General features: G+C 43.2%; 1 protein-coding gene across 1 annotated transcript; it reads left to right on the top strand.

Annotated features, from left to right (window-relative positions):
• Positions 1–1,823: 1,823 nt before the first annotated feature.
• On the top strand, positions 1,824–15,700 carry Znf174 (zinc finger protein 174). The gene is made up of 3 exons (XM_004864736.3): positions 1,824–3,006; positions 4,137–4,356; positions 9,959–15,700. The coding sequence occupies exons 1-3, from the start codon at positions 2,605–2,607 to the stop codon at positions 10,558–10,560; spliced, it is 1,224 nt and encodes a 407-aa protein (XP_004864793.1). The 5' UTR covers positions 1,824–2,604; the 3' UTR covers positions 10,561–15,700.
• Positions 15,701–18,994: the final 3,294 nt, after the last annotated feature.

Here is an 18,994-nt window from a genome sequence, read left to right on the forward strand (position 1 = left end):
ATGTTGAGATATGCAAGGCCAGTTACCATAAAGCAGTATTTTTTAACTAGTTTGAGTTGGGTTTTAATTACAACAGATTAAATCACATACAATCCTAATGGGCAAGACAGTATCCCCTGTAAATTTTATGTAGGAGTTGATATAATCCTACTGATACAGGGCACCAAGTAATCCAAATGAGCAAAATAATCCAAACAAGGGAACTATTTATAACTCCCGACCTGTTAGATATCTGAAATGCCAAGTTTATGTTCTGTAAAATTGAAGAATGAATTCTAGGAACAAAGGTTAAGAATAGGAAAAATTTATTGAGAGAAAGATAGCTTCTGTCTGAGACAGAAGGGGGACAGAAAGTGGGTTGCCCACCCACCTCTCTTCTCAAAGGTGTTTTATGGGGTAAAGCCACAAGGTGAGGTGGGTACAAAGTGAGACAAAACTATAAGATCCAATGGAAAATCACAAGGTGGGCATGAGGTGGGACAAAACCATGATCAGCCAACAAGATTACAAGTATAGTCACCCAGGTAATATTGATTAAATGGGGGTCAGATGGGGAAGCTAGTCACGAAGCAAGGTACATAGATTTCCAGGAAGGAATGGGCTAGCTAGGGATGGTTTGGTCCCCAGTTAAGGTGACTGACATTTATTTAGAATATTGATCACTGCTATTCATCCCTAGGAGAAGTGTATGGGTGTAGTAATTTCTCTCTTTTTAATGATACCCTTCAATTGAATGTGCCTTGTTTTCTATGCTGAGGCCCCAGCCCCTGTCCAACTGCCTTCTAACTTCTAATTTAGCCATTTGCAATACTACCAGACGGTATTAAAATGGATTCAGGTTGCACAACAATGTGAATATACACAACACTACTGAACTGTACACCTAAAGTGGTTAGGATGATAAAATTCTCTGCCTTTTAGAGCCACAAGGGGGGGCTAGAGAAAGAGAAATCAAGGGTATTATTATTAGCATTTCTTTTTAGCAAAACAGGAGAAACTGATTAAGTGGTCTGCCTAGCATTACATAACATGGCTACTAGGCAGCAAGACCAGGGCCCGAACCTTGCCTTTCATGTTCATACATCCTGTACCTTATCTGGCTAAAAAACTGTATAATAGATGCTAATCTGGATTCATAAAGATGGCGCAGCCTGCTCTCCTCTTAAATGACATCTTTAGCTAAACTTTTCTGTTTGCGTTTTGAGACAGGATCTTACTATGTAGTTACAGACTGACCTTGAATTCACTATATATCCCATACTGGCCTCGAACTCAGAGATCCTCCTGTCTCAGCCTCCCCGAATGCTCGGATTACAGGCATGTGCCACCATGCCCGGCTTCATGGCTAAATTTTAACACGCAGGTCTTAAGAATTTGTTTCACTCTGGCGATGGCCCAAACCTTTAGAGAAATACAGAATAAAGATGGGAAGCGCGCTTGTTCATGGTCTCAGCAAGCTGAGTTGGTACTTAGGATTAGGTACTGACTACCACGAGATGAAGCAGGAAACCCCGCGGGGTCGAGGAAGAAGTCCGAGCGCCATGGGGCCTTCTCGGGCCTGGCCTAAGCACGTCGGAAAAAGCTCAGAGCACCGTGGGGTTCCCAAGCTCCCAGCGCTACCGCCTCTCCCGGTTCCCAGGACTACCAACTCCCCCAAACTCTCCGGAAATCAGCTACTCGACCTCGGAAGCCGGGCCGCCGCTGCGCATGCTTACGGGCCAAGCCGCCGGACTACGACTCGCGGGATGCACTGCGGTACTATTGACAGATCGATCAGCCAATAGACACCGAAGTGTGTTCCTAAGGAGCCAATCCGTTATGGTGGAGGCGGGCCCTCCCACGGGTTGTTTCTTGTAGCCTGTGGGCGTCTCCGCGGCCCGTGGCTTCGGCCCCGCCCCCGGCCCTGCACCTGGGTTGGGGTCCTGGGTCCCCAGAGAGGTGAGTCGGCAGCTGGTGGGCCTGCTACCCTTCGCAGCTTGGGATTCTAGTGTCGCAGGCGTCTGCTGGAGCTCGGAATCTGCCGCACCACGGAGCCCCGCGCCCGTTTGTCACAGCTGCGCCAGGCCGGGGGCCAGCTGGGCCTGCGGGGCTAGCTGCACCGCGCGCTCGCGACCCCCAGCCCGCGCTGGCTGTAGGTGGTGTATTACACCGAAATGCCCGAGGTCCATGTGAGCCGAGATGCGGGAGAGTTAGTGCTAGCTACCTGTAAGACAGCTTGAACTTTTCCAGGGGATTCCTCCTCCAGCCCGTTAGGTCAAACTGCTCATTTCTTGTGAAATCGTGTGTGCTTATTACCGAAATAAACGAAATATTTCCCCAGTTCATTTTTAGAATATTAGGTCTTTTCTCTTTTACGAGACAATTTTTTGGTTTTGTTTTAACTGACGGGAAAACAAACTCCTCCTACGCCCAGGGATTGTTGTCGTCAGAGTTTGGGGGTAAAGACTAGCAAATGAGAAGGCCCTGTGTCTGTATCCATACTAACGTCCCCAGAGGAGCTTTGTTTCTCCCACCTTTCTAGCATTCAAAGAAAATTCTCCAAGGTCATGTTCCTGAAGGCTTGACCAATTTCCAAAGAGAGAAATTGTTTCCTGAGCCCCCAAGATGGCAGCTAAAATGGAGATAACTTTGAGCTCCCACAATCAGGCTTCCTCCAAACAAGAGAGACACATAATAACAAAGCTAGAAGAGAAGCGGGAGCCCAGTCCGCCAAAAAACTGCCCGGATCCTGAACTCTGCCGCCAGAGCTTCAGACAGTTTTGTTATCAAGAGGTGTCTGGACCCCAAGAGGCGCTCTCCCGGCTGCGACAGCTCTGCCGGCAGTGGCTGCAGCCTGAGCTACACACCAAGGAGCAGATTATGGAGCTCCTGGTGATGGAGCAGTTCCTGATCATCCTGCCCCCGGAGATCCAGGCTCGGGTCAGGCATCGATGTCCAGTGAGCAGCAAGGAGATTGTGACCCTGGTGGAAGATTTTCACAGAGCAGCCAAGAAACCAAAGCAGTGGGTAAGAAGGGCCCTCACTCTGGATCCCCAGTATTTCTTTCCCATCTAGGTAATGTTTTGTCTCGGGATCCCTTCCTGCTTAAAGCTCAGAAGGACTGGATGGTTTGAAAAATTGCTTCTAGCCTCTGGGAGCCCTTTTCTAGTTGTAACAGGTTTTCAGAAAACCCAATTATGGGATTCTAGTGAGGAAGCAGTGGATCACGGATCCCACTCTTTCGTGAACCTCATGTCCCCAGTAGTTTTAAAGTTCTTGAATCTCCTGTCAGATCTTCCCCCACTCATTCCCCTCAAAGTTTTCCTGCAGTCAGAATTCTTACCAGGGAGAATCAGTGTGTTAGATGGGAATTTTACTTGAGGGGAATTTCGTGTTCCAGTGAAGTGTCTGCCATATTGTCTTTGAATTAGAAAGTTGTAGCTCAGTTCCTTCCCACCCCATCCCTCAAATTGGACCCCAGCCAGGGCCTAGACAAGAAGCCAACAAGATATGCTTTGGAAAATGGAACCTGTCAGGGATCAGGTGGGGCAATCCTTCCAGACCTCTGCCACTACTGGATCTCCCTGCCAGGAGAGCCTTTAGCATAAGTTTATTAGATTAGAATGGGGGGGGGGGGTTGTTTTGTTTTATTGAGACAGGGTCTTGCTGTGTAGTTCAGGCTGATCTTGAACTCACTGTGTAGCCCAGGCTGGCCCTTGTGGTGATCTCCTGCCTCAGGCTCCCTAGTGCTGGGATTCTGTGCCTGGCTTACAATGTTTTTTAATGGTCCCTTACCATACTGCTTCCTATTCCTACAAGGCCTGTTTCCAGAAGTCGAGAGGGATTTGGAAACAGGATAGGAATTTATGGCCAAAGTCAGTCATGATATTTGTGCCGCCTGTCCTCAGATAACTTTGACTCCAGGCTTTGTGAAAGGCCCAAGCTCTAAGGGGGAGCCACTTGGGAAGTATTGGCTAGCATAAAACAGCCTCATTCCTGCCATTCTGTGAGCCTTCCCTTGGCATCCTTCAAGGGTTTAAATGGTCTATATCAAATTGTCCTCTAGGTCATTATCAGGAGTTCCCAAAGTAATAAGTGGGCATGCTGCTCAGTTGGTCCTAACAGATGGTGTGTTAATGGATGGGGCTTGTTCCCAGGTGGCCGTTTGTGTGCAGGGGCAGAAGGTACTGTTGGAGAAAACTGGATCTCAGCTTGGAGAACAGGAACTGCCAGACTTTCAACCACAAACTAAGAGAGATCTCAGGGAGAGCTCTCTGGAGGAGTCTTCCCAGGAAGAATCTCATGAGCAGCTGAGCCCCCAACATTGGGAGAAATCCCAGCACCTCCAGGAACCAGCCCCCAAGTTATCTGGGACAGGTAAACACACCATCCTCTCTCCCTCTCTCTCTCTCTCTCTCTCTCTCTCTCTGCTCTTTATCTTCATCAGAATATCTCATGGTTCTGCAAAGACTTAGACCAGCGATATGTGTGTGTGTGTGTGTGTGTGTGTGTGCGCGCGCGCGCACATGCATGTCTGCCTTTTTAATGTTTTATGTAATCATAGATGTTTATTCCCAAAATTTTTCACTATTCACAATGGCAATGATACTATAAATGAGTGTGATTATATTATTTTATGTTAATGAATATTTGACAACCCAACGCATGGTAAGATTATTCTAGTGCTTACTTTTCTGTCCCTTTCAGAGCTTCTTATAATAAAAACAGATCCAAGCATAAGCACTGGTGAACTTCTATGCAACCTTTGACTGAGTTTCAGTAAAGTGATCTCATGTTTAGAAGGGCTGAAAGAATGTTTTGCCTAGTAGAGAAAAAGTCACATTTTGTGTTCTCTTCTTCCTCTTCTATGACATTGTTGTGCTTTAAACCCTTGTGTCTGTTTTTTTTGTCTCTGGTACACCACCAGTGTAATTTCTGGCCCTGTTCTACACAGCCCTATGATTGCTAAGATTGGCTGACTGACTTGGCCATTGTGGTGATGATGTGAATAGTCAGCACGCTAGAGAGCGAGTTACAAGATTAGAGCCTTATTTCCTTAACATTTGCTACATTCATTGTGACATTCTGTTTCATAGACTGACCCAGCTGCTCTAATACTAGAGAATGGGTTGCTTAGAAACAACTGAAACTTATTTCTTACAGTTCTGAAAGCTGGAGTCTGAGATCAAGGCATCAGCATGGTTGGATTCTGGAGAGGGTTATTTTCTGGGTTCCAGACTGCCAACTTTTCTGTGTCTTCAACATGGCAGAAAGGGAAGCAAACTCCTCTGGGCCTCCTTAATCAGCACAAATCCCACCAAGGGTAGAGTTCTCATGACCTAATCATCTCCCAAAGGCCTCATGTCTTTGTACTGTCATCATGGGAGTTAGGATTTTAACCCAGGAATTTGGGGGAAATGTAAACATTCAGTCCATTGCACTTTGGTTTAATTATTTTTAGAACTCAGGAAATGGAGACCTGAAGTATCCACTAGCAAAGCTTGTGACCCTGGCTGAGGTCTTGCTCCATAACCTTAGACCTTTGTGGTCCTGAAGAGAGTGGTCAGGAGAGGCATCAGGTATGCATATGCTGTTTCTCTCCTTTCCTTAGATCCCCAGGAGGGTAGCATCCCTGCTGCTCACCCTGTAGGTCCACCATTGCTGTCTTATGAGTTGCACTGTCCAACCTATAACCAGGTATGGTTATTGAAGTTTCACTATTAAGATGTAACTCACATATCATGTGTACTTTGAAGTACACAGTTCAGTGGTTTTTAATACAGTTTCAAAGTTGTACTACCATCACCACTATCTAATTCCAGAACCTTTCATCACCTGAGAAGGAAACTCACTATCTGTTACCAATCACTCCCCAACTTATCCCTTCTCACAGTCCTCTGGCAACTACTAATCTTTTTTTTTTTCTTTCTTTTTGTCTCTGTGGATTTGCTTATTCTGGGGGCATTTCATATAAATGGACTTACACAGTATGTGACTTTTTGTATTGGCTTCTTTCCCTTTGGCATAATGTCAAGTTTGATCCATGTTTTAGCATAGATCAGTGCTTCATTATTGTTTATGGCTGAATAATAATGCATTGCATGGATAGGCCATAACTTGTTTATTTACTTATCAATTGATGGACTTTTGTTTCTGCTTTTGTCTATTATCAATAATGTTGCTGTGAGCATTTCTGTACAGGTTTTGTGTGGACAAATGTTTTCATTTCTCTTGGACGTATCTTAGGAGTAGAATTGCTAGGTCATGGATAATTCTGTTTCATTAGACCATTTTCCAAAGCAGCTATATTGTTTTACATTCCCACACCAACAGAGTGTGAAGATTTTAATTCCTTCCCATTCTTTGCAGCAGTTGTTAAAGTTAGTCTTTTTTAAATTACAACCATCCTCTTGGGTATGATGTGGTATCTCCTTAGGGTGGTTTTTAAAATTTTTTTATTTTGTGTGTGCGTGTGTGTTATTAGTACATACTAGTGACAGATAACAAATACATTCATCATGAGAAGTTGATATATATACATACTGCATCTTAACCCTTTTCATTTTCGGTTCCCCTTCCCTTCTCCAAAAGGTCTCCCTCTCTGTTTCTATCATCTTTCTTTTATTTTGCTTTTAAAATTATTTATACTTTGAGTTTTGCATATGAGAGAAACCATGCAATATTTCATCTTCTGTGTCTGACTTATTTCACTTAGCATTATGGTCTCAAGATGTATCCATTTTCCTACAAATGGATTAAATTTATCCATCTTTATGACTGAGAAGTACTCCATTGTATGTATATATACCACATTTATCTATTTCCCCTTAAAGTTCATTTGCATTTCCCCCAAAGAATAATGATGTTGAGAGCATCTTTCATGTATTTATTAGTCAATTGAATATCTTGTTTGAGGAAACATCATTCAGATCCTTTGCCCATTTTAAAATTCGGTGGGTGTTTTTGTCTTTTTACTGTTGAGTTTTAAGAGTTCTTTGTTTGTTTGTTTTGTTTTTTGGTACCGGGGATCGAACTCGGGTCCTTGCACTTGCGCAGCAGGCAAAAAAACCACTGAGCTAAATCCCCGGCCCTAGTTTTAAGAGTTCTTTAGGTATTCTGGCTACTAGACTTTATGTATAACTCGCAAATGTTTTCTCCCATTCTATGTGTTGTCCTTTCAATTTCTTGATGATATCTTCTTTTTATTTTTTATTTTTTGGTACTGGGGATCAAACTCGGGTCCTCAGCTTGTGAGGCAGGCGCCAGAACCACTGAGCTAAATCCCTGGCCCAAGATTTAGGAGGGTTTTTTTTGGTATCGGGGATTGAACTCGGGTCCTTGTGCTTGTGCGGCAGGCAGCGAAACCACTGAGCTAAATCCCCGGCCCTCTTGATGATATCTTCTGAAGCCCAAATGTTTTTAATTTTGATGTAGTCTTAATTGATTTTTTTCTTTGCTTGTGCTTTTGGTATAGTGTCATATCTAAAAATATCATTGCCTAGGGCCGGGGATTTAGCTCAGTGGTTTCGCCACCTGCTGCACAAGCGCAAGGACCTGAGTTCGATCCCTGGTACCAAAAAAATAAAATAAAATAAAATAAAATATCATTGCCTAATCCAAGGCTACAAAGATTTATAGAATTGTTTTTCAGAGAGAGATAGATTTACCTCTTATTTTTAGATCTTTGGTCCATTTTGAGTTAATTTTCATATGTGCTGTGAAGTAGGGGTTTGTCTTAGTCCATCTAAGCTACTATAGCAAAGTCCCTTAGACTGGGTAATTTTTTTTTTTTTTTTTGAGACAAGGTCTTGCTATATAGTTCAGGTTGCCCTTGAACTCACTATGTAGCTCAGGCTGGCTTTGAACTCAGCGGTCCTCCTGCCTCAGCCTCCTGAGTACTAGGATTACAGGCATGCATCACCACACCCAGCTAGACTGGGTAATTTATAAACAACAGAAATTTATTGCAGACAGTTCCAGAGGCTGAGAAGTCCAAGGGTAAAGATCAAGGCACCAACAGATATATTGTATGTGTGTGTGAGAGTGGGGGGGGTCATCATAGATGACACCTGCTATGTCCTCATGTGGCTGAAAGACCAAAGGGGCAAACAAGTTCTCTCTGGCTTTTGTTTTGTTTTGTTTTTGTTTTTTTGGTACCAGAGATCAAACTCGGGACCTTGCGCTTGCAAGGCAGGCAGTGGAACTACTGAGCTAAATCCCCAGCCCTGGGTTTGTTTTTTTTTTAATAGGAGTACTAATCCCACTTATGAGGGGGTCTATCCTCATGACCTAATCACTTCCCAGATATCCCACTTGCCATTACAACTTCACTGGGGATTGTCAGCTTATGAATTTGGGGGGAGACACAAGCATTCAGACCATAGTAGGATCCAACTTCATTCTTTTTCTTATGGAAATCCACTGGTCCCAACATTATTTATTGAAAAAATGATTCTGTCTTCATATTTTATTTCAAGAACCTTCATTAAAATCAATTAGCTATAATTGTTTGGGGTGCTTATTTAAATTTAAATTTGAATTTCTTTCTTTTTGTTTTTTTGTTTTGTTTTGTTTTTTTGAGACAGGGTCTTGCTATATAGTTCAAGATGGTCTTGAACTCACTATGTATTCCAGACTGGCAGTGAGCTCACAGCGATTCTTCTGACTCAGTGTTCCAAGTACTGGGATTACAAGGATGCACCACCACACCTGGATTTAAATTTGAATTACAATTAATTAAAATAAAAAATTCAGTTCCCCAGCACATTTTCTAGCCACATTTCTAGCCACACTTCAAATACTCAACAGCCATGTAGTCATATTTGCCATATTAGGCAGTACACACACATTTTTCACCTCAAAGGCGGTCTTGCTTCAGATCTTCCAGCTTCCCATTGGCTATTCCAGCTCAGTTCAATGGTATCCTCAATCCTGGCAATCAGAAGATAGGGAATTTCTGTAATTAACATACATGTATAGGTTATATTTCAGTTTCTAAACAGATATGCTCTCACCTTTGAATGAGAGAAAACATGAGTCACCAGATCTTTTGAAGAGAAAGGGGTTGTTGATCAGTATCCATATAAATGAAGGTTATTTGTTGAAGTAGTTGTTGGTAGTGTCAAATTTCAGCTCTTTCAACTAGGCATGGTGGGGCATACCTCTGATCCCGGCTACTTGGAAGCTGAGGCAGGAGGATCACAAATTTGAGGTCAGCCTGGGCAATTTAGCAAAACCCTGTCTCAGAATAAAAAGGCCAGGTGTGATACTCATGCCTATAACCCTGGAACTTGGTAAGCTGAAGCAGGAGGATCACAAGTCCAGCCTGAGCTACCCAGCAAGTTCAAGGCCAGCCTGGAGGACATAGATCCTATCTCAAAAAACCAATACTAATAATAATAATAACATAAAATTAAAGTGTAGCTCAGTACACTGTAGAGTGCTTGTCTAGCATGCATAAGGCCCAAGGTTCAATCTCCAGCATCACACAAAAGTTTTTTGGTTACTATTAGCCAGGTGCAGCGGTACGCATCTGTAAACTGTAGTTCCAGCAACTCAGGAGGCTGAGGCAGGAGGATCATTTGAATCTAGGAGTTTGAAGTCACCTTGGTCAACATAGTGAGACCCTGCCAATAAATTCATTCATTCATTCATTTTCTTCTTTTCATTCCTTAGTTGATACTCAATTCTGATGAATTAGGTAAAGAGGAACAGACCATTTGAAGGAGGGAAGCGTTTGGAGAATTTTGTTCCCAACTTTAATACAAGTTAGTAACAACTCAGGAGCTAGAAATTCTGATTCAGCACGCTTGAGGAATGGTGGGGGTGGGTGCAACATATTAATAAGTGCCGGAGGACTGTAATGCACATTGCCAGTGGAGGGTCATACTCTGAGAAACCTCACAGTTATTTCTTAATATTTTTGCTCAAGTTCTTTCTTCTAAGTATAGAAAATAAAGCATATTCTCTCTAATTATAGAGGCCCCCAGAATAAGAAGTGACAACAAGGAAAATCCACAACAGGAAGGGGCCAAAGGAGCAAAGCCATGTGCGGTGCCAGCTGGCAGAGCCAAAGGGAATGGTCTGCAGAGCCCGGAAGCGAGGGGGGCAAACATGTGTGAGCCCTGGTTGCCACGGAGGCAGGTCAGCCCCCCAAACTCTCAGAAGCCATTTGCTCACTACCAGAGACATTGCAGGGAACTGGAATACATCAGCAGCCCCCAAAAAGGCCACCCACTGAGGGGATTGAGGAAAAACAAAGGTGGAAAAAGAGGCCTGAGCAGTTGTTTGCAGCGGCTGGGTCACCAGGCCACCCGCTCTGCCAAGAAACCTTACAAGTGTGATGACTGTGGGAAAAGCTTCACATGGAATTCAGAGCTGAAACGACATAAGAGGGTACACACAGGCGAACGGCCCTACACCTGTGGGGAGTGTGGGAACTGCTTCGGGCGGCAGTCCACCCTGAAGCTGCACCAGAGGATCCACACTGGTGAGAAGCCATACCAGTGCAGCCAGTGTGGGAAAAGCTTTCGCCAGAGCTCAAACCTTCATCAGCACCACAGGCTTCACCATGGGGACTGAAGGCACCGCTAGCTTTTCAGTCACAAGGAAAGGCTTTGTGTTTCTCCTACTACTACTTGCATGTAAATCACAGACTGACTGGTGACTTGCAAGGAGAGCAAGCAGCCCTTAGGGGGTAATGGTGCACATGTGGCCAGCCAGTGAGGGGGCCCCATGATAGGCTAACCAGGGCCCAGTAGCACAAGGTGACAGGGTAAAGAGACAGCAAGTCTGGGTGTTGGGATAAAGAGGACTGCAGTCGCTGCAAGAGGTGGGAATGACAGTGGAGGGAGAATCAGGATGACCAAGCAGGTGGCCCCTTCCTATTACCCCATCTGTTGTTTTATATCCTCCAAAATATATCAAAGCATATAGAGTTATGCATTTGCTGTCATTCCACACAAGTTACTCGTGTGTACACAGTTCAGCATTTTACTATAACTTAAAGTCAATATTCATTGGAAAATGTGTGTGGTGGTGCCTGCCTATAACCCCATCACTTGGGAGGCTGAAACAGGAGGATCACCACAAGTTTGAGGCCAGCCTGGGCTACATAGTGAGATCTTGTTTCAAAAAACAAAACAACAACAAAAAATCATTGGAAAATAAATCTCTAATGCTCTTTTTTAAATTCCTAGATCTTCATAACAAAAAATCAAACGAGAATATGTTCACATTGATATGAGGAGAGGTTGCCTAGTAAATGGACAGTGCTTTTATCAAAAAACAAAAAGGTGCCAGGTGCCATGCCACATACTTGTAATCTCAGCTATATGGGAGGCTGAGGCAAGAAGATCACAGGTTCAAGGCCATCCTGGGTGAATTAGCAAAACCTTGTCTCAAAAAATTAAAAAGGGCTGTGGATGTAGCTCATTAGCGCAGCCCTGGGTTTGATCCTCAGTATTGTAAAAATAAAATAAGTTGCATTTGAGGGATCTTTCTATATCAAAGCACTTTTGAATTTATAAAAAGAAAATTCACATGCTACCACAACCCTGGTACAAGAGAGGGAAAAGCTAACAGTGAGGAATAGTAGAGGGTAAAGGCTGCCCTGGGGATATAAGAATTGTGCCTGCTCTCCTTTCTCACCTAGTTCTTTGACTTCAAAGGGATGGTTGTACAACTCATTGACTACTAAAAATTATTGAAATGGGTTAATTTTATGATATGTTAAGTGTTCCTCAAAAGCATCTTTTTAAAGTGAAAAAATATATTTATATAACACATCAGAGTCTGAGAGCTAGGCCTGGGAGATCACATAATTTTACCCACCTTGTTTCTCAAAGTAGGAATTGCGACCTGATCGGCATACAATTCTAGATCACCCTGGGCAAGCTGGCCCATTTGTCAGGTTAGAGGAAACGTCTGGAGATTGGTGCACTACCTCATGCAGAAATAGGAGCAGGTAACATTCCTGCTAAACACCTGCATCGTTGGGTCTGTGCCAGTCACCTCATGACTGCAGCCTGTGTTCTGTCCCCCAAAATCCACATTCCTCCTGACTGCCAATGGACTAGTGCACACTTGGGGCCTTGGCACACACTCTTCCTTTTGCCTTTTGATCTTCCACTTCTCCACTCTGTCTGCCATTCATCTTACCAGAGCTGTTTTCATGAAGATCTAGGCTGACTTCTGTAGTCATGGCTCAGTATCCCTGCCTGGAGATACTCAGCCTGGCAGTGGTCTTGCCCACCAGGGGACATCTGGCTATGCCTGGAGACATTTTGGGTTGTTATGACTTAAGGGAAGGAGGGTTGGTCCTGGCCTCTGGTGGGTGGATGCTGCTCCAGGTCCTCCAGGACACAGGACAACACCCACAGCACTCACCTGGCCTGTCACATCAGTGGTGCCAGTGTTGGGAAGCTCCCACGCTCTTAGCAGTTCTTCTGGACAATGTGTTTTACATCATTTTAGCTTTTGTTCTTGGCCCATGCCCCACCCAGGAGAAATAGGTGTTCAGGAACTTGGGTAGTTGAGGCCTCTGACCTCAGGGCCACTTCTGGCTGAATTCAGAGATCCTCGTGAATGTCAGATTCACGGGCAGTGTCTGTCCTTTGGGCAGAGGTTTACTGAGAGACCATTGACCTTCCTAGCATTTGGTGTCCCTGGTGGGTCTAAACAAAGGTCTATTTTTCAACTACTATGATAATTTATGGGTAAATTTTATCTTCAGTATTCAGCCTGCCCCTCACCTCACTCCAGCCTTCAGCCTGACAGTGGTCAAGGCATCTCTTTCTCACTGTTCTCCCTCACCCTGCCCCTTTTATCCAGGCCAATTTCACTGTCATCTCTGAGTTACTTCTGATTCTTAGTCACATCTGTGTGAGTTTCCTGTTGATGCTATGACAAATGACCTAAAACAACACAAACATCTCTTACAGTTCAGAGATCAGAAAGCCAAAGTCAGTTTCACTGAGCTGAAATTAAGCTGAGGGCAGGACTGATACCTTCTGGAGACTCTGAGATGAATCTGATTCCTTGATTTTTCTTCAGCTTCTGGTAGTGACCTACATTGTCTGCCTTGTGGGCCCTTCCTCCATCTTCAAAATACGTTCCTCCACTTTTCTGTCAAATCACCTTCTCTGACACTGGCTCTCGTGCCTTCCTCTTACAAGGATTGTTATGATTATGTCGGGCACCTGAGGATAATCGTCCCCATCTCAAGATAATAACATCTGCAAAGTCCCTTTGCCAATAAGGTAACATTTGCAGGTTTCAGTGATTAGGATGTGGATATATTTGGGGACCAAGATTCAGCCTACTGCACATCTATCTTGAGTCAGCTTAGTCAAAGAGGATTTCCTAGAGCAGAAACATAGTTCCACTTCACCACTTCACTTATTTATAAGGCACAGGGACCCTCCCTATGCTCCTCCCTTTCTCCCTTGTTTCCTTCTGTTGGTACTGGGGATTGAACCCAGGGCCTTTGCTCTGAGCTATATACCTGGCCCTTTTAAAATTACGTTTCCTCTCTTCAGATTACCAGATCAATAATTGTCTAACCTTAGTGTCTTTGGTGCCTGTTCAGCTGTGGACCTTGAAAAAAATGTGATAAAATCACTACTCTGAACACTATTCCTTTCCAAAAGGTGTCAAATCTATGATGCTGCTTTGCCTTACTGCCTGGTTTTGCAAAAGTCCCACCTCCAGCCACGGGTCTCATGGCCTGGAAGAAGGCCACTGAGTACTGTATTCAGAAGTAGGGTTCCCCTACCCTCCTTGCCTGTGTATGGGCCATCAAAGCCTCAGCATGAGACTCTGACCTGCTGACTTGCACTAGCCTCTGTTTGCAGCACCCCAAGGCAAGAAGAGCCTTTCTCCTTTTGTGTGTAGCTCTTGCCTGTAGAGAGGCCCCCTAGGTTCTGCTGTCTTTTCCAGGCCCTGCCTGACACTTCTCTGTGTTGGGGTAGGGGCTAGGGGAGTTCTTGCTCAGGATATCTGGTCCCTGGTCTTCCCTGGGGAGATGGATGGAGCCAGGAAGCACCAGCAGAGAGGTAGGGATCTGCACATACAGATCTCTCTGAAGAGCATTTTCCATCTACAGGAAATGAGTTATAAACCCATCCCATAATACCACGCTCATTCCCAACAAAATTAACAGTAGATTCCTGACAGTACAACAGATGTTGTTGAAATTTCCTCACATTGTTTCTATAACAAAAATGCTATTTTTAAAATCATTTTATTGAGATATTTCACACACCAGAAAATCCAGGTGTTTACTACATGTACAGTTCAGTGATTACAGAGTGTATTCTGTATTCTGAGTGTGTGCAAGTTTCACCACAGTCTAATTTTAGAATACTTTTAGCACACAAAGAGAAATAGCATAACCATAAGTAGCCATTTCCCCACTATTGCTTCCTTAACTTCCCTATTGAGCATGGTATCTTCAAAGTTCATTCAGGTTATCATATATAAGGACTGTATTTTTTATTGCCATTGTACAAGTGGGCCACATTTTGTTTACCCATTCGTCTATGGTGGTCATTTGGATTGTTTCAACTTTTTAGCTATTGTGAGTAATGCTGTGAATACTGATGTACAAGTTTTTATGTTTTCATTTATCTTGAGTATTTACAGTGCCTAGAGATAGACTTGCTGGGACATATGTTAATTTTATGTTTAACTTTTCTAGGAAGTACTAAATTGTTTTCCAAAATGGCTGTACCAATATTAGAGTTATAATTTCTCTATATATCATCACCAACACTTGCTATTGTCTGTCTTTTTTTATTATTGCCATCTAGTGAGAGTGAAATGGTATCTTATGATTTTGATTTTCATTTCCTAAATGACGATGTTGGGCATCTTTTCATGTGTTCATTGATCATTTGTGTACCTACTTTAAAGAAATGGCTCTTCAGCTGGGCATAGTCTTACACACCTGTAATGCCAGTACTTGGGAGGCTGAGAGACCCAAGGATTGCCACAAGTTTGAGGTCACCCCCAGCCACTTAGTTCAAGGCCAGCCTGAACTACATACCAAGATCCTGTCTCAAAAAACCAACCAAACAAACAAACAAACAAAAAGAAATGCCTATTTAAAACCTCTTCCCATTTTTGGATTGGATTGTCTTTTTTGTTTATTTGTTTGTTTTTGTTTTTTTGAGACAGGGTCTTGCTATGTAGTCCAAGCTGGCCTTGAACTATGTGGTCCAGGGTGACCTCAAACTTGTGGCAATCCTCCTACCTCAGCCTCCCAAGTGCTGGGATTACAGGCATGTGCTACCATGCCCACTGGATTATTTGTCTTCTTCTTCTTTTGTTTTTTTTTTTATTTGTTGAGTTGTAAGAATTTTTTAAGTATTCTGGAATCAAGTTCTTGTTATATATATATGACTTGCAAACACTTTTTCCTATTCTATTGTAATACACTTTTACACAGTTTCAGTATATATCTTAAAAACAGCTGTCACAACCCCTGAACTGTCACTGAAACAGCACAACATTGCTGTGAATGAATACTGAGGGTAAGGGTCTTTGCAACCCTAGTTAGAACAGTTCCTGGCAGCCTTTTGGGTCATATCATTCATTGCCACAAGCTAGCCAAAATTTCAATCGTGTACATCTAAACTTTTTCATGGAAAATTTAAAATTTCTTTTAGAATGATTCTGCTGTTCAGAGTCTTGAATAAACATTTCTGTTACCAAGAAGATATTTATTGATTACTTAATAAGCAACAGATGTTACTATACAAAACCTCATTTAAACTAGGCATGATGGCACATTCCTGTAATCCCAACTCTCAGGAGGCTGAGGCAGGAGGATACCTGTGAGTTCAAGGCCAGCCTGAATTACACAGTGAGACCCTGTCTCAAACAAAACAAAAACCCTTATTTCATTCTTACTACAACTTTGGAGATAATGGTTCCCACTTTAGATGGAAAGAAGAAGAAATCTACACAAGTTCTGAGATTTTCAGTAACTCTGTAGACTACAACTAGTAAACAGCCCTAATCTTATAAGTAGATCTGATTTTAACATCTGTGGAGTTATTTTGGTTTGATTTTTTTTTTTTTTTTTTTGTACCAGGGATCAAACTCAGGACCTTGCACTTGTGAGGCAGGCACGGTGCCCCTGAGCTAAATCGCCGGCCCCAGTTTGGTTTGATTTTTTTTTTTTTCAATACCGGGGATCAAACTCCAGACCTTGTGCTTGTGAAGCAGGCGGTGGAACCACTGAGCTAAATCCCCAGGCCTGGTTTGATTTTTTTGTTTTGTTTTGTTTTGTTTTGTTTGGTACCAGGGATCGAACTCGGGAACTTTTGCTTGCGAGCCAGGCGCTGGAACCACTGAGCTAAATCCCTGGCCCCCTGGTTTGATTTTTTGACACAGGGCCTGACTATGTTGCCCAGGTTGACCACAAACTCCTGGCTGTCTTCCTGCTTCAGCTTCCAAAATAGTTGGGAGGACAGGTGTGCACCAATGGACCCAGCAATGTCTATGCTTTTTCATCACTGTGCTGAGAATTTGGGAAACAGAGGTCCTCGGTGGTTGTTCTTACTAAATCTGCTGAAGTCCTTAAGTATGAAAGGATATGGAAGGAGAAAGATGAGCTAAGAAAGCAAGTTTCCTAAGAAACATGTCAGTGGAGAAGAGAAGACTGAGGGGTCCTAAGTTTGAGAAGTAGTCCAGGAACAGAAGTCTAGGAAGGCTTTCCTGATTTAGGGCTGCATCTGAGTATGCCACCAGCAACTTGACTCTTCCAGGCTAGAACAGAAATACCTAAAAGATAAACAGGGAAGATACTCTTAAGAACAGGGTGGACAGAATGAATAGGCAAAATATGGTCCATCCATACAATGGATTTTTAATTAAATTAATTTAGAAGCACTGGAGATTAAACCCAAGGCTTTCCTATTGAGCTACATGGCCAGCTTCCCCCTTTATTTTTTATTTTGAGACAATGGCTAAATTTCTAAGTTGTCCAGGATGGGCTTGAAGGCCATCCTCCTGCTATAGCTACCCAAGGGCTGGGATTATAGGCTGTTACCATCATACCCAGCCATACAACAGAATACTGTTCACCCATAAGAAGGAATGAAGCACTGACACACGGTACAACATGGATCAGTCTTGAAAACAGGTTCAGTGAAAGAAGCCAGACACTAAAGGCCAAATTTTATGATTTTACTTGGGAAATGTGCAAAATAGGCAAATCTGCAGAGACAAAGAGTGGTTGTCAGAGGGTACAAAGAGGGAGAAATAGGAGAGGTATGAAGCCTTTTTCTGGGGTCATATTTGCACAACCTTGGGAATACACTAATAAAATCACTAAATTGTGCACTTAAATAGGGATAATTTTATTATGTGAATTAGAATTCAATTAAAAAAAAGACTGCGAGCAGGCCCCACATGCAGTGGACCCAATGCTCAGGGCAAAGATGGTGGCTGCCTCCAGCTAATGTCAGGGCAGTGGAAACAGTATCCAAAGATGAAGGTTACAAATTAGGAAATGGGAGAGGGGTGACATTGGCCCTAACCTTGTCCTGAGAAGATCCAAGTACTGTCCTGTGTAAAACAGAGAGCAGAACTGAGTGGATGGGCTCTTAGAAATCTGTCACAGTCCTAGAAGGTAAAACCCAGGAACTGACACCATGGGGAGGTTATAGGCCACATGGAGGCTGGGTTTTCAGGCCAAGGACAGTGTTGTGGGAAAGAGTTAAAGTGCTTATTTTACTTTCTTTTTTTTAAAGAAATGAATGTTGGGAGCCCATTCGGTGTATCCAAGTGTACATGAACTTTGGCTCTGGATCCAGTCCTGGCTCTAGTTCCTTTTTTTTTTTCGGTACCGGAGATTGAACTCGGGACATTGCGCTTTCGAGGCAGGCAGGGGAACCACTAAGCTAAATCCCCTGCCCTCTAGTTACCTTTTAGGAACCTCTTTCTTCAGCTGCAAGGTGAGAACACTACACTGCCTTAGGTTTAGGTGAGAAGTTCTGATGATGCATCTCCAGAGTAGTGAGTTCTTTGGTGCCCCTGGGCAATAGTTCCAGAAGACAGAAATGCCTCGCCCTCCAGAGATCTGGTCTCCAGAGAAGGTCTCCTAAGACTGGTCCCACCACCAGCAGAAGTGGGCAAGGCAAAGTTCAAGTCAGTGACTAAGTCTGCCTCTGACCACCCCTCACTCTTCCCTCCAAACCTTTCCACAGTAGGTCTACTGATGGAAGAAAAAATAGATTTTCCACACCCTACTTGTGGATTGATTCCTCTCCCACACCTGTGGCACTGTTAAGATAAGGAAATACCTGCAGCATTTCTTACCCACAACCCCCCCACTTGAATTGGGCCAGATGTCCAAACTAAAATAACAATTACCATGCCTTGCTAGCAAAAGTATGTGTAGACCCGAAGCTTTCCGTAAATCACATTGATAGAAAAAAAAGTTTTAAGTAGCTTAGTAGATTGAATGTGAAGGTAATTGTAGAAGCAAAATAAGTAATGTATTCCTTAAGATTTGCTTTTCCCGTTGCTCTTGATGTTTAAGGTGTTAACCAATAATTTAATTATAGGTAACATTTTAACCTAACAAAGTTGCAAATGCCTAAGTGAATTTACATTGTGCATATATATATATATATATATATATATATATATATATATATATATATCTCAGGTCCTTGCACTTCCACAGCAGGTGGTGAAACCACTGAGCTAAATCCCCTGCCCAATTTACAATGTATATGTGCCTATCTTGTGTCTGTGACTTGTAGGTAGGAACTGGAATTGTTTTTACACGTCAAAGACCACTAGGAAGGAGATAATGACTAACAAAAAGCATAAAGAGAAGAGACTAACAAAAGAGGGGGGTGGAGGGGACTCTGACCAGTCCAGTTTGTGGCAGTCTGCCGGCTTGCAAGTAAACCTTATTTGTTTTACCTAAGTTCTGCATCTCCGAGCATTTCTTTCCGAGATTTCCATAATAGCACTAGCACCTGAGCTCTTGTCAGAT

Source organism: Heterocephalus glaber, unplaced genomic scaffold, assembly GCF_053883595.1.
Source record: "Heterocephalus glaber isolate CG9 unplaced genomic scaffold, H.glaber_assembly_v1.0 deba00001781, whole genome shotgun sequence".
Taxonomy (NCBI): Eukaryota; Metazoa; Chordata; class Mammalia; order Rodentia; family Bathyergidae; genus Heterocephalus; species Heterocephalus glaber.

Bases quoted from the DNA above. Each gene is read 5' to 3' on its own strand.
- Znf174 (XM_004864736.3), top strand. From the start codon at position 2,605: ATGGCAGCTAAAATGGAGATAACTTTGAGCTCCCACAATCAGGCTTCC. The intron at 3,007-4,136 runs GTAAGAAGGGCC...GCTTGTTCCCAG, and splicing joins CCAAGAAACCAAAGCAGTGG to GTGGCCGTTTGTGTGCAGGG. The intron at 4,357-9,958 runs GTAAACACACCA...CTCTAATTATAG, and splicing joins CCCCAAGTTATCTGGGACAG to AGGCCCCCAGAATAAGAAGT.